This window comes from Cydia splendana, chromosome 21 (genome assembly GCF_910591565.1).
Source record: "Cydia splendana chromosome 21, ilCydSple1.2, whole genome shotgun sequence".
NCBI classification, from domain to species: Eukaryota; Metazoa; Arthropoda; class Insecta; order Lepidoptera; family Tortricidae; genus Cydia; species Cydia splendana.
This window is the reverse complement of record NC_085980.1, coordinates 13,835,139-13,851,281: the sequence shown is the minus strand read 5'-3', so window position 1 is coordinate 13,851,281 and position 16,143 is coordinate 13,835,139. Positions and strand designations below refer to the sequence as shown.

The 16,143-nt window shown below is 33.1% G+C and overlaps 1 protein-coding gene across 2 annotated transcripts in view; it reads right to left on the bottom strand.

Moving 5' to 3' along the window:
* Nucleotides 1-2,702: 2,702 nt before the first annotated feature.
* LOC134801036 (octopamine receptor beta-2R-like) overlaps nucleotides 2,703-16,143 on the bottom strand; it is a 247,043-nt gene continuing 233,602 nt past the window's right edge. The window contains exons 4-7 of one of the 2 annotated variants that reach the window (XM_063773549.1): nucleotides 12,109-12,372; nucleotides 11,277-11,456; nucleotides 10,584-10,842; nucleotides 2,703-3,394 (exon numbers count right to left, since the gene is read on the bottom strand). In XM_063773549.1, coding sequence (XP_063629619.1) covers nucleotides 2,717-3,394; nucleotides 10,584-10,842; nucleotides 11,277-11,449 — 1,110 coding nt within the window. In that variant the 5' untranslated portion in view covers nucleotides 11,450-11,456; nucleotides 12,109-12,372 and the 3' untranslated portion in view covers nucleotides 2,703-2,716. Of the gene's footprint in view, nucleotides 3,395-8,282; nucleotides 9,701-10,583; nucleotides 10,843-11,276; nucleotides 11,457-12,108; nucleotides 12,373-16,143 lie in introns of those variants that run through there. The other variant, XM_063773548.1, reaches the window with a different exon arrangement.

Here is a 16,143-nt window from a genome sequence, read left to right as displayed (position 1 = left end):
TCAGGGAAATAATGATGTCTGTAATACTGTTTATTTATTAAGTTAATTATAACAAAAAATACTAAACTATTATTTAATTAACATTTGCTCTAATTTTAGTATTAAATTATCCTGAAGCTATTTTTTTTTGTGTAAGTGTAACTATAAAAAAAATAAAAAAGTAGGTAATTAAAATGGACTTTATATTTTAGTTTATACATTTTAACAATAGCGTGTATATTTAATAAAAATATATTTTATTCAAAAGCGATATTGCTGCTTTTCCTAATCTAAAGCGTCATTTGTCCCCTTTTTTTTTAATAATATTAAGTTTCTTTTAATTATAACCTACACTTTTAAGAATATTACATTCTATACAATTATGCACTTAAAAACTTGTGCTATGTTTAAAATGACTGTTATTTTCGACAAAACTTCGACACAATTAAGCGCACGGAAAACAAACATTAATGAATATAACAAAATGCTTTCAGAAAGCAATCAAATATTGAAATACACATTCAAATTGAGTACGCATTAAAATATCGTGAAATGGATTTAAAATTATGAATTTTAAAATAAATAAGCTCGTTATTTCCTGTAATGTTAGAGCAAATACAAAGTACAGTCAGCTGCAGAGAGAGGTGTATAGAAATATGTTTGCAGGGGGGTCACCTCTCTCTGCAGCTGACTGTACATTAAAACCACCCAACTATACTCCAATGTTAATGTTAATTATACGATGTAATAATGTTTTGAAAAAATGTGTCCCGCCGAGTTTGTTGCCGGTCCCATATTGGGATACCCTCCTCCAATTGAGGGGGGATTTAAATCTTCTCGAGGTAGAGGTGTAGGGTTGGAGCCGGTATAGCTTTATTTGACGTTCATAAGCGCATTGTAATATGCCTAGGTACTTGAATAAACTATTTTTTATTTTATTTTTTATTTCAATATTACTGCAACAATGATCCGCAAGTTCAACACGTACCTAATTTTTTTTTTGTTTTATCGTACATATTTCTTCTATTTATATTCATATACCTAATAACTACACATCGGTAACTCGTGGCATTTAGGTAGCACTTAAAAGATTAGTGATGAGTACACATCGGTAACTCGTGGCATTAAGGTAGCAGGCACAGACTAGTGATGTGATAATGTTCTTCCTATACGAGTCGAGAAAAAGAAACCACTAAAAAAAGGAAATTAATTAAACTAATCTTTTAAGTACTACCTAAATGCCACGAGTTACCGATGTATAGTTCAATGATTCACGGTCAGTTTCACTAGACTTATATCGACCGGGATATGGACCGTGATTACCTTTTGTATTGTTATATAGGTACCTAATATATTGCCTTAGAACTAGGACATTAAAATAATAGTCAGAACTGAACTAAGATATTTCAGTTAATTATGGACCATAGTTGGGAGATTTTAGACCACGTGTGTGAGGTTAACGGTGCCTAAATAATATCACCTTTTAAAAATAATTTATTATTATTAATTAGTTTTTTCTTCTTTAAAATAAAAAAACACCTGTATGACCACCTAAATTAAGTACATATGCATGTCATTTATACGTAGTAATAAGTTTTTATTATAATATTTGTTTACATATAGGAAACTATAAGTCTATTACTAGAAGAATGTTACTCTATATACTTATCTGTTTTATAAGACTGTTTGTTTCTTAATAAATTAAAAAAAAAAAAAAAATTCATTTAATGATTTATTGATAATTTGATTATATTTATATTTATTCCGTATAACGATTAAAAGTGCTTTCTCAGAATTATATGTATACGAGCTTCAATTTTTTAGGTAATATTTATATATTAATAATAAAAAATACAATAATGTGTGTGTCCCTGTCTACCTTATAATACATATAAAGTGAGTGTTAAGAAAATTATTTACATATATTATTATTACTTATGATTTTGATTACGTTAAATAAGTTTTATTGTGCATAATATGTCATTTCAATCCTCTAGCATTTATTTGAAAATAGTATTTTCAATTATACTTAATATCAATGACTATTAATTATAATATACTCGTAGGTTTCATATATCTATGTATAAACCTAAATCGTTTTACAATAAGTGATCATAGTAAGTGCCTTTTTCGGTACGGTATAACGGGGTGACTTTCAAATGCAGGAGCGACTTTAAAATTCTAGTTTTTAAGCCATAATATATTTTTATGCGATTTTTTTACAGTAGGTGAATATATATAGTAGTATATATAGTAATCTAACTAGTTACAGGAACATTTTCAGTAAATAATGAATAATGGTAATTCTATGGCCGTTTTAAATATATCAAAGTAACCCCAAATTTTCCAAAGTCACCCCGTTCTACGGTAATTATGGTCTTTACCCATTGTTACTTAACTATGTACGAATTTACCTCCCTACTGAGAATTTAAACTACGTTAAAAACTCAGGAACCCAATTCTGATTTAACAATTTGTCACGGTTTTGATATAATTTTCGTACGACCTTGAAAAACTCTCACGCTTATTGGTACGCGTAATGATCGTATTTGAGATGCGCACCAATCACCAAACAATCTTCAACAGTTCCAAAATAACAACGACCTTCTGTGAAGCTGATACTTAAACAGTTTAAATACCTACCTAAATCTACTGTACGGCCTCACTGATTTTATTTTAAAGAAAAAAAAATCTTTTTTCTCAGTGTGCTTGAAATTCTGCTATTTCATTTCCAATTTCAAACGTCTGAATCTATTCTTCGTATAGAACTTGACATCCTCGTATGATTAGAGCCTTGTCGATCCAAACGCTCTTGAGCATCCAAATCCAACGCATCTTTCTTACAATAACTACAAAAAGCACAGGCCAAAGTATTCTTAAAAGCACTCCTAAACTCCTTATTAAAATACGCATAAATAAGAGGATTAAGCACCGAATTGAAATAACCCGTCCAGAACATTATAGGATTGATAACCTCCGGATATTTGCAAGTGTCGCATAAAGATGTTGAAACGTAGAATAGAAAAAATGGCAGCCAGCATATAATGAACGCTCCCATGATGATTCCTAAAGTCCTTGCTGCTTTGTATTCCCTCTTCATATTCAAGATATTTTTGTCTTTAATGTCTCTTGAATGTCTTTGCATTAGTCTTGTATGTCCAGCAATAGCTTTCTCCTGTCTGTTGGCTTCTCGAAAGATAGCAACATAAGTAAAGATCATGATGGTACAAGGGATCCAGAAGGAGACAGAGCTGGAGATGACAGCGTAAGGCTTGTTGACGACCCAGTCGCAGGTGTTGGTGTTGTTTTCTCTGGATTGGGCGTGTTCGGCGGTGGTGTAGTAGCCAGTGAAGATGGGGGCGTAGGAGATGGTGACCGGGCTGAGCCAGGTCGCTGCTAACATGATGAAAGCCATCTGGAAGTAATGGTTTTACTAGATGTAGACTAATGATAAAACTAAAAGGTACCGTAAAACTACCCCACTGTATAGTTCAAAAGCTTCCAGATATGGTTGAAAATTAATTGGAAATATCTTCGTTCAGAGGCGTAATTTTTATTTTAATGCTGCGACTTTCTAACAGTGACGGAGCGTCCATAGAACTCGATTCTCATCGGCTTGTCTGATATTCAGGCTCTTTGACCATTCTCTTTAAACTTATGAAGAAAAGGAAGGGCAACTTAGCTACGGCTTGCCTACGAACAATCTATACGCGCCGCCACTGCTTTCAAAGGCTATTTTTTTAAAGAAATAGAATAAAAAAAACTCAAAAAAGACCAAAAAGATGATTGGTATTGATGTATTGATCGTAATTAATTAATCATTGAACTTGAAGGCTATAGTTGTTGTATGTGATGGTTTTACGGTAGGTGAAGAGATTTTTATTATTATTCTATAATGAAGATGGTGGAATATGGGCGATTGTGCACTACAATGAATTTTACTGTCCGGCAGTCCGAGTTTTTACGGTCCGACATGGCACGCCATTAAATATATATAGTAGCTTGTGCACTACACGTAATTTTACCGTCCGACATTTTACTTTTCCCCATTCCGGACCGTTTTTTTCCGGTCCGAGATGATAGCTATGAAAAACGTGTTTATTCTTGTGCACTGCGTCTGGAATTAGTATTATTCATGACTTGGCCGGGCGGGGGCGGGCTAGGGGGGGTGTGTGTTTCATGCCACTGCGCCGCACCTGCAAGTAAAAAGACGGACAAGTGCACAAGCCAATCATCCGTTTTTTTCATGCCACTGCGCCGCACCTGCGAGTAAAAAGAAGGACAAGTGCACAAGCCAATCATCCGTTTTTTTCATGCCATATCGGACCATGAAAACTCAGACTGCCGGACAGTAAAATTCATTGTAGTGCACAATCGCCCTATGAATTGTATTAGGTACCTACTTAGATTGTCATTCCATTTTGACTTTTTCATAGGTACACCTGGTAACAATTTCACCACGGTGACAGGTGCGACAATTGTAAATCATCACGTTTGCTGACGTCACAGGCATCCATGGGCTACGGTTACCGCTTACCATCGGGCGGGCCGTATTCCTGTTTGCCACCATCATTGTTTTATTAAAAAAAACTTTATTATATCGGAAAAAAACAGATATTTCTCTTGCTAAGTTTATGACAATTGTCACAAGAAACACTACAATTGTCACGAAATTCCGACATATACCTCATTACCTGTCAATTCTTCTAAATCTTGACAATTGTCAGAAACTTCGCAAAAGAAATATCTGTTTTTTCCGATATAATAAAGCTTTTTTAAATAATACAATGATGGTGGCAAACAGGAATACGGCCCGCCCGATGGTAAGTGGTAACCGTAGCCCATGGATGCCTGTGACGTCAGCAACAGTGATTTTACAATTGTCGCACCTGTCACCGTGGTGAAATTGGGGCCTGGTAACAATTTTATGTATTTGCCGTCCATTATAGAGCTTCATTATTCGCTCACTGTTACATACCTTTCAGATGAATCATTTAGCGTAATACCAGAGCCCGATCCAAATTGTAACAGCTTGTTTAGTTTTTGAACTGGATAAGATCAAAAGCATGACAAGTTGTCAAATTTGAATGGGGCTCTTGGTTTATTGAACACCGGTTACCACACATTGGCATTTATTATGCATAATAACTTTTTGTTATTAATAAAATATATGTGTGTGTAAGAAAAATATATCATTTTTTTATTGAAAGTATCTTCAAGAAATACTATAAAAATTGTACTTAGTCATGTTTTTTTAATACACATGTACATATTATATTTTCCTCGTATTCAAAATGAAAATATGACTGTTTAACTCTAGTGAAAGGTACCATTTCATCCCTTGGTTAACAATCTACTATTACATAATGTAAAAAATCGCCTATGTGTGATAACTGTAACTCTACGTAGACTTTTCAGGATGATGACATTATGTAAATCAAACAACAACATATTATATACGAAAGAAATCGTCATTTATTTTGCAAAAAGCATTTGATTACACGCACGTTATTAGGTAACATACCTAATGGCTATACCACTCCTTTCATCTGTTTATTAAACAAGTGAAATAACATTGTTTTATTTCCCTCCAGCAATTACAAATACAATATTTAAAATCAATAATTTAACATCTGCAACTAAGGGAATATGTACAACTAATAAATATTTAAATTCATCTTTGGATGATTAATATTATAAATATTCATTAGAGAGTCAATACATTTCAAATATATGATAAATATTACTTTGTATGTGTTTGCTCCTAAGTAATAATACTATTACAAAACTGATAAACTATTTATCGACTTTTAACATTCTAGGCTATCACAGTCCAAAATAGGATGTAACAGAAATACTTAATGAATATATGAATAACCATTAAAACTAAATAAATAAAGCATCACGCTGCAGTCGTAACTTAAACACACAGTTATATTAAATTGGTTAGAAAAAGTACAGTTTAAATAAAAGGAAAACGTTTGAAAAAATCGCTTACTTCTCCAGTACTACATGCAGTTTACGCACAAGTTGCGAGGGTTTTCATACTGAGGGCGCCACGGAGTGCACTGAGTGTGGGGCCACAGATGTTAAGGCGTCCCTCGCAAGTTTCCTCGAATTTTGTGCGCGGACTACTTGTATATGTATCTATTAAAAGGAATATTGCAATACACAATGATAAAATGAATATATTTTTTACGAACTATCGATGTGAAACATTAATGTTTTATTTAATGTTGATACCCATATAATTTATGCTATTATTGTATTTAAATTTATAATATTGCTGTGTTGTTAACATTTATCTATATCGTTAACCAGGCTAAAGGATTCAACTAATTTGTATGAAAATCGTCTAATATTAAAAATGATAAGTAACTATGGTAATGCCATTTGACAGATATTTACACATTAATTTCACATTTATGCATTGACTACAAAATACTCCAAGCTAACACATATTATATAATCGTTTGAGTACATCAAGCTAGAAGACAAAGATAGAAATTATCAAGAAATATTGGACGGATATCAACCAAATTTTAATGTCAAACTAAATATTATTTGCAAGATGTTAAAACATTACTCATATAGTTATGAATATTATCGGAAACTTTAAGGTCATAAGTGTCATAACACAGCTTTAATAATAAATCAAAACGTCATTTAAAGTTACATGAAATATGAGAATGTTAAAATTTGTTAGTCATTTTGTAGAAAATAAATACCCAGTTCCGTAACAAAAATACGATTTCAGAGATATGATTTTTTGTTAGAACATAGTACATCTAAAGAAGTCACAACCATTTATTATTACTTTTTTTTACATTTACAGCCCATATGCGACATTTTTAATTTACTATAATGCGAGAACCAGTGACGGTTGGAAATTCTTAAAATGACATACCAAAAAGTTACAAGGTTTACTACTAAATAGTTCCTACCTACCTATTATTTTAGGAAATTTCCTATAAATATTTCCAATGATACTTCATTTTCTAAAATACACATTACGTTTGGGCGCAGCACTACAATTGATGCTAAAATTTTGGCTATTAATAAATTTATTAAAAATTCGTTATGTACCTAATTTTAATTTCAGAATTCTATATTAGTTATTTAATTATGTAAGTTTTGAGCCTTAATTACTTATTCAAAAGGAAGACACATTGAATTTACATTAGCGTTTTTTAAGAGGGCAAATAAATGCGTTAAGTTCGAATCAAACCAATGTCTGTTAATATTTTTTTGCAGAAAAGTGTTTCTTAACTGTATTATTAAAAATGTATTTAAAATTAGAAGAAAAGGCATTGTATAAAAAAAAGCAAGATTAAATAATTTGTTTTACAGACTTTGGTCATTTTTAATATTACAATAGATGTTTCACTAAAACTTTATTTTAATAATAACTCTCACCCAAACCTTTGTTTTTCTGCCTTTGACATTTTGTTTTGTAAATTATTTAAATATTCAAAAAGAAAATAAGATAAATTTTATTTAATGAAAATGAAGTTAAAAGGGAAGCCAAGATACAGAATATTTGCTATAAGTATAAGTAAGTTAGTCATTTTATTATTTAAAACCCTACTAACTTTAAAACAGATTTATTTCGACACAACACTGACACACCAAATCTAACGGATTTGTTAAAAAGTTAATTGTAGCACATCGATAATTATTTTAAAAATCGTTTTTTTTTCTATTGAAGCGTTATTTGTCCCCATATCTTTACCGTATCTTCCTATTAAAGTTAAAATAAAATAATTTTAAAAACTAACGACTGTGTAACTATATTATTAATACTAATATCTACACCATTACTCCTATATCCTAAAATCTTACTTCTATTATTCACATTTCTGTTTTTACTATTTAAAATACTTAATAGTATCTTTAGATTTAAAGAAAACATAAAAAAATTGATGCTTAAGCAATAAAATTTAACAAAAGAAATCGACACAATGTTTATTGCAAAAAAAAAAACCTTTAGTAAAAATTGATAAGTACAAAAACAGAACTATTCAACAATATAAACTCAACTGAATTATTCAGTAGTTTTAATTACTACCATATAGTCTACCTAATATTATACCTAATTAACACAAATCAAAACTGACTAGTTTGGTTTCTTAACACAAAATTTGGTTAACTTTCTAAAACTGTAATAAAGTGATAATTTTAAATTGTATCCAAAAATTATTCCCTTTGTTTTGACGTTCTTCAAATTCAATGCCATAATCTACGGTTTAAAATACTTCTTTCCTTTTACTTTTTTAATTTTTAGTTTTTTACTATTATATTTTTAAATATAATTTCAATTTGCTATTTTCTAAGTGTCATATTTATACAAAACTTTATATTCCTATAATTACATCGGTTCTAAATGTAACATTTAATTTAAATATTTATGTTGGTTTAATCTTAATTTATATTTACATGTTTACTTTGGCTTTCAATCAAATGAATTAGGCCCCTAAAATATATATCAGCCTATTTCAGCATCCACACTTTAAATATATTTGTTTACATAAATATTAAAGTTAAAAATAAGTTAAACTTGCTGTACAGATCAGGTCACACAGAGTCATGTCTCTTTTTATTGGTTATTACACAACTCGTTAATTAAGATGTCCACTTCAGAATGAACAATGACCATTAATTAATTACATTTAAGTTCCAGTCAGTAATTACGCGATCTGAAATTCCACTTCTGATATTGTTAGACCTGATTAATTTAAAGCATTGTTAGTTACAAATTAAATTAAACAATATAGAAAGGACAAGTAGAACCATAACATACATACAGTTTACAAAATATGCTACAATTTCTTTTACTATTTCCCTACTTATCCTTACTAAAACACTTTAAAGTTCTATACACATTTTCACTGAACTATTAGTCACGACTAATCTAAGTACACTGGCCATTCGTTGACTACTAGGGTTACACACTTGACTCGTTAGAGTTTCTGGGTTTTCAAAGTGATGCCAGGTCGGATGCCCGTCTTGAAGCGGCAGGGACCCTAAGGTTTGCAGAACCACGCCGGTCTAACCTCTCCATGGCATCCAGATCCGATGCGTTCCTTTTACAAAAACTGCAGAACGCACACGCTAAAGTATTCTTAAAAGCATTTCTAAAGTCTCTGTTGAAATACGCGTAAATGATTGGATTTAGCGCTGAATTAAAATAACCAGTCCAGAACATGATAACAGTCAGCACTTCTGGATATGTGCAGGTTGTACATAATGCTGTAGTTATGTAGAATAAGAAGAATGGGAGCCAGCAGAGAATGAATGCTCCCATTATGATCCCTAATGTTCTCGCTGCTTTATGCTCTCTCTTCATCTTTAGTATATTCCTATCTTTGGTTGGTGTGTTTGCATTTATGTGCAAAGCACCATTTTTATCTCCGACTTCTCTTGAATGTCTGTGCATAAGCATAGCGTTGCCAGCTCTTGCATGCAGCGCCTTCTCCTGTCTGTTCGCTTCTTTGAATATTGCTAGATACGTGAAGATCATGATCGTGCAAGGTATCCAGAAGGATATCGAACTAGAGATCACGGCGTATGGCTTATTGACTACCCAGTCACATTTATGGGCGTTCTGTGGAAGTTCTCGTTCGTCTAAGTGTTTTTTCGTTGTGTACCACCCCATAAAGATTGGGGCGTAGGATATTGTGACTGGACTTAGCCATGTAGCTGCTAACATGACGAATGCCATCTGAAAGCAAAAAGTGTTTTGAACTTTCTTGTTCTTTTTCTATACCCTTTACAGTATCCAGCTTCATTTTTCTTACTCCGCATGCATTACTTGATGATACCACAAATAAAATATTTCATGCACTATTTTTACCGCAAAGCAAACAAGTCATTTTTTTTTACCATGCACCATTATAAACACCCCGCATGCCTTCAATAAAGCAACTAACCGCAACCAAATCAAAGAAACAAAATATATATTAACGCCTATGAACATGTTCAATAGGTACCGATTTTAATATAATAACATAATATTTTGGTTCCAACAGAACTCATTTTACTTTATTTCGTTAAATTTTTATACGAAGATAAACTCAACCCAGAGGGATAGAGTCGAGAATATAATTTTCAACTAACACAGTTCTAGACCAAGTAAATCATATTAACTAAGATACAATTTGTGGCCAGAAAGCGGCGGAGCAAAGCACAAATCATTATTGCTGTCTAAGTAATGGCGTTGGAATTAGACCAGTAAATTTCGTACAAATTGGGTCAACGGCGTACTTGTCCTTTTGCCAAGTGCATTCGCTTTCAAATTACTTTGGTAAAGGATAGTACAGTGTGAAAATTCTCACTACTATTTTAAAACCTACAACTACAGTAATATCTTTCAACTTTAGCTCTAATCACCCAACTGTGGTTTTCATGTTCTCAAATATTACACTTTTAGCCTAGATTAAATTTACATTTAAGGCAAAATAATGTCCTAATATTCAAAAAAGTTGTTTAGAACTCAATGTGAAAGATTTTATCATGCAAATTCTATAAACAGATTAAATAATGATGATGAACGTTACTGCAAACCAAAACAACACTAACAAACTAATAATCAACCAAATAATTACCTTTTTAGTCATCTTGATTGGATATTTCAGAGGCTTTACAATGGCGTAGTATCTATCGACCGATATGCAACAGAGATGCAATATCGAGGTGGATGTGAAGTAGACGTCCGAAGAGTTCCATAAATCGCAGATGACGGAACCGAACCGCCATTCATCGTAGAATTGTACGCTGAAGTTGAATGGCATGACCACCATGGCTACGAGGATGTCAGCGAAGGCCAGTGACACTACGAAGTAGTTTGTGATGACGCGTAGTTTTCTGTAAAGAAAATAATTTCAGAAAATCTGCCTTCTTCAGTGACATAATTAAACAAACAAATATAATTTTAGTTAAAAATATAAGATTTTAAATTGAAGACTTTAATGAGAGATGAAGATAAATTACTAGGAGAGAACGCACGTGTTCTTTTTTAAATAATTACGGTGGTGAATTTAAAACTCGCAAGCATAAATAAAATGCATTTAAAACTAAAGATAATAGTAATGTTAGCGGTAACATTGGTGGTTATATAAATAGTCGTAGCGATAATAATGAAACAGAATGCTAGCAATAGTATAATTGATAATAAAAGTGACATTGGTAGTCACTTTTATTATCAAATTAAGGTGAAAAACTAATGATAGTAATCAGTGACACTCATTGAAATCATAATGATATTGTTAAAGATGACTCCAGTTTGAAAGATACCGTACCTATGTCTCATAACAGAGACGATGACAAGCATGTTGCCAAGCACCGCCATGATGACGATGAGCAACAGCACGCTGACGCGGAGCTTGAAGAACACGCCGGAATCGCCGCCGGCGTCGGTGACATTGTTGGCGCTAGCATTGGCGCTAACGTTTTGGAAGATTTCATTTGCCATCAGTCGTCTGAAAACGGTACTGTAGTTAGGAAGGGCGTTCGAAATTAAATAATTGTTATTGACTTGTTTTGTTGTTTGTTATTGACGGCGATTTTCCTCGCACTAATAAATAAGGAAGAGCAAATACTGACTTTTAAATCGTTTTAAATTTCGGCTACTTGCAGTTTAATTAATAAAATTGTAAGTAATGAATTAAGTTTCACTATGAATAAATGCATCAGGTAGATTTTCAATCTTGATTTAATCGTTCTTTTTTGTCAATTTTTACTTTGTGACGTTTTGAAATATTAATTGTCACTGAATATTTTTTTTTGCTTTTGGCTTTTACTTGAATTGTAAAATAATCGATATCAGATCATACCAAATACATCTGTAGCATGAGTAACATACATCCTCGATTGTCAATGAAACTTCGATTTGTCAAAATAAAGTTTTAAACTAACATGGGATGGGAACCCTTTTTATAGGCCTGTGGGCGGCTGGAGGTTATATTAATTATAGGTGATATTTATCCACCACTTAAATATTCTAGTATCTTTTATATCGCTTTTTAACATCCACACATCAGCTCCCTCTTACGAATAATACAATAAGAGAGCGCACCTTAACAATATCCCGGAGTCGAATACATGCCCCCATTATTTACGTTTATTACCCACCTTTTATATCGCTCGTTTTATTTTCGCTCCCAAAATTTCATCCAAAACTGCGTTGGAACTCCTTTTTTGCATCGTTACTTGCTCTTAAACAATCCTTTTCAATTCACGTACCATCTTCAGTTGCCTTTTTTTCTTCACTGTCTCACTTCTAATGTTCTCATAAAACTTCTTAACATACATGTTTACGTATTCCAGTTATATATTTCTGTTGAATCTTATTGAGTCGCAGCGCTTGGCTATGTTCCTCCATTTTCAAGGCATTTTCTGTAACAAGGAAAAATTCTAAATAAGGACAAAACGTCGTGATAAATATGCATTTGCAATTTTGGAAGTAATATACATACGGCACTGACTGCGGTAATAGCCTCAGTGGCAAATGGAAATGAGATTATTGTCGATTGACGAGAAAATGTTTCTAAAAAAACGTTTTCTTTCATAACGACGCGTCATTATGTAACTTTTAAGATTTTAAATCAAGGTCTTAATTGCTAAATTTTAAATTAAACTTACACAATAGCGAAGGCGGTTTAAGAATCACTAAAGCGTTTTTCATTGCTGTTGGATCTTAACCATTAGTACTAAATGTTTGTTTTTTGTTAGACTAAGTATAAGTAAACACTTTCTGTACCAGTGCACAAAAAAGCTACTTAAGTCTGCTTCCATCCAACTAAAGAACTTTACAAAAATACAAAGAAAAATTTATTTAAACTATCTTTTTCGTTTATTTAAGCATAACTACAGCTAAAAACAATATTTTGTCGACAAATTAATGAAGAATTATAATATATAATAATATTGAGGTTATATTTAATTACACAAACAGGTCTACCGCGATATACTAATACTAATTTCGCGATACTAATTTTGGGTAGTTTAGTGGTGTTTTATTAATATCTCCGTTGACATTTGCTGGAATGTCAGTCTTTCCGTGGCCATAGCTGGTGTAACTCAGCTGAAACGTCGGAATTTAAGGTAAAAACAATGAAATTATATCGCGGTAGACACGTTTGTATAATTAAATATGTGTACGAAACACGAGAGTTTAAAGTGTAATATTGACATTTTCGTGAGCTTTGTGGAGCTAATATCCAGGAGCCTGATTTGAATTAAACAATTTGTTACTGTTTTATTATATTTTGATATTATAAACTTAAAAAATGATGCATGTGAAATGAAGTAAAAGTCGTGCGTGAGATACGCGCCAGTTATCAAGACAATCGTCCAGTACCACTACCACCAGTTTTGTCATTGACATATTCACTCATATCTAAGTAACTTACTTTCTATGCATCTCGCTCGTACTCGCATATTAGTGCTAGCGAGATGTATAGAAAGTAATTTACGTAGACGCGAGCTAATATCTCAATGTCAAAGCTGGTGGTAGCCGTACAGGTCGTATCGAAATCCATTCAAAACCGTAAAAGTTTGTTAAATCCGAACTAGACTCAAGTTAATAGTAAGTACGTATAATTATAAAAAGCCGCACAATTTAAAACAATCAGCTTAATTGACAGCCGTTTGAATGAGAATGAAAAATACCAGAACTTAATAACGGTACAAATAAACTCGGTAATGAACATTCTGACGTAGAAACATTCCAATTAGGAGACATTTTGACGGCGCCATTTCAATTTCAGAATCGCGAAAAACGCAAAATGTCGAGTGTTCATTTGAATTTTTCTTTTGGCATCTGGATAAAATTACTATTCTAAAATTTTTATTAAGATTTTATTCTTGTAACGGAGCTCTGAATTGAGCCGTTTGTGCTTGAAATCGTAAATTTTCTTTTATTAATAACTTTCAAAGGTGTGTCTGATTAAAACAATTCACTTTTTAAATAAAGATTATCACAGTTTTTATTAAAGGAATAACAATACATTTGTGATATTAAAAACGAACTTACATATAAAATAAAACTAAATACTAAAACCCAAATAAAACTAAAATGAAAGACAGGCCTATTCGGATTTCGAGATAATCACAAGATCTTGAGACGATTTAGAGATCAACTAGATCTACATTAGATATCGACTAGATGTGACTTGGATATCTAAGTCATATCTTGTCGAAATCGTTCAAGAGGACCTCCAGAATCGCGGAAACGTCAAATTTGACATATCTATCTTACAAATATCTTTAAATTATCCGTATCGTAACTTGTTGAAGTCTAGTACAAATCTAATTCATTTTCCGAATCGAGCCGAGAGAGATCCTTTGGCATGGTGCAGATGATGCTGGCAGCATTTTCCCGCTGTAATGCTAATACGTTGCGCGAGAAAGCTGCCAGCTCTTCGGTCGCCAGTGAAGTCGACTAGTCTTTTGGATAGCTCTTTAAAAAGCTGTAGAGCATTGGGACCTCACGGGCCAAGGGTCCAACCCCAAAGGACATGAAAGTAGGCCAAGACCCCTGTATTTGTGAATCTTGAGCTTTTCGGCCGCTTTAGCCGAGATTATAAAGATTATAATTTTCTAATTTAAATTTTGAAATCGGATTTCCGTTTATGACTGTTGTAACTTTGCTACAAATAATTGTAAATTTTATCTTGAAAACTCAGAGAATTTTTTTTGACTATAATATGCACATAAAAAGATACCTACCTACCTACTTTATTGTTTACAATAAGAGTAGGTACCTAAATCTTTAAAACATTTATTTACATACAATATATATATAGTGGTACTACTAAACGAAATTAATAACTAGCTTAAATCTAAAATAGGCCCTTGAGGCATTGTACCAAGGATGCTGGCGGCATTTCCTCGCTGTATCGCAATGCTGATACGTTGTGCGAGGTAGCCGCCAGCTCTTCGGTCACCAGTTACGTCAACCAGACGCTTCGCGATTTCTGCGAACAACTTATGCGCGCTGGGACCCCATGGACCTAGAGTTTCAACACCAAATGGTACAAAATGGTACTCTCTACCGAGGCTCTTATATTTGTTACGTTTTAGAATTTCGGCGCTTTCCGCCGCTCCGCCCGCTTTTACAGTAGTCCGTTGGAGGTGGGACGGTGCCAGTGTGTCTACGCAGGTAGCATCCCACACCAACATCCGTCCCAAGCTCCAAGGAACTAAGGACACTCCATCGGGCCTCTTGCCATCATCTCTGATAATGCCAGTCGGCTCAAGAAGAGCAGGCACATTGATGGTGGCAAGAGACCGACGGACTATGTCATTAAGCGACGCATGTCTCGAAAAACGGCCTGCACTTTTTTGACAAGATAAACCGTGGTGTCCCAGTCGGTCCACGTCCGTGCCACAAGAGCATATGTGTGGCGTACACACCGAAACCCCGAGTCGCAAACCAGTCGCCAGTCTAAGGGAGGCCGGATCCAAGAAAGTACCAGTATTGGGCGAAGGATGGGCATGTAGCCAGTAACCGGCTTCCCGGGCTCCGACCGCCAAAAGCCTCGCGCGGTCTGGACCTGTACAGTTGTTTAGGAGAGTATTGTAAGTTTGTCTAAATTCATCTAAATCTTCGTGTCGTGTCTAGGTCTGTCTATAATTCTCCCATTATTAATTTATTTAAAAATCGACACTTTATATGTATGTATTTAGTTTAGTATAACTTAATGAAGTGATATTAATCAACGGCCCATTGACCGGAACTAGCGCACTTAATTAACGCAAATTGATTAGTATACAATCTGTTATAATTAATAATTACTAAGCAACTGAAATGAATTGTAATCCTTATCGTATAATTATTTTTGAACTTTTACATTAAATTATTTATTTAGGCGACAAAATAAAACTCTACTTAATTAAAAAATTTGAAATGTACTATAAATGTAATGTGTTGTTGTAGGTACTAAAAACTTCAAAAATTAAACACAATAGGTATTTATTTTTAAAGTTTTTTTAACTCTTTATCGTTTCGATAAAGTGCGTTAAAACATAATTAAACTTAGATTATAAACTTATAATAAAAAAATGTTTATTTGGGATTAGTTGTCAAGCGGACCCTATGCTCCCCCATGAGTTGTGGCAAAATGCCGGGATAACGCGACGAAGAAGAACAAGAAATAAAAAAAT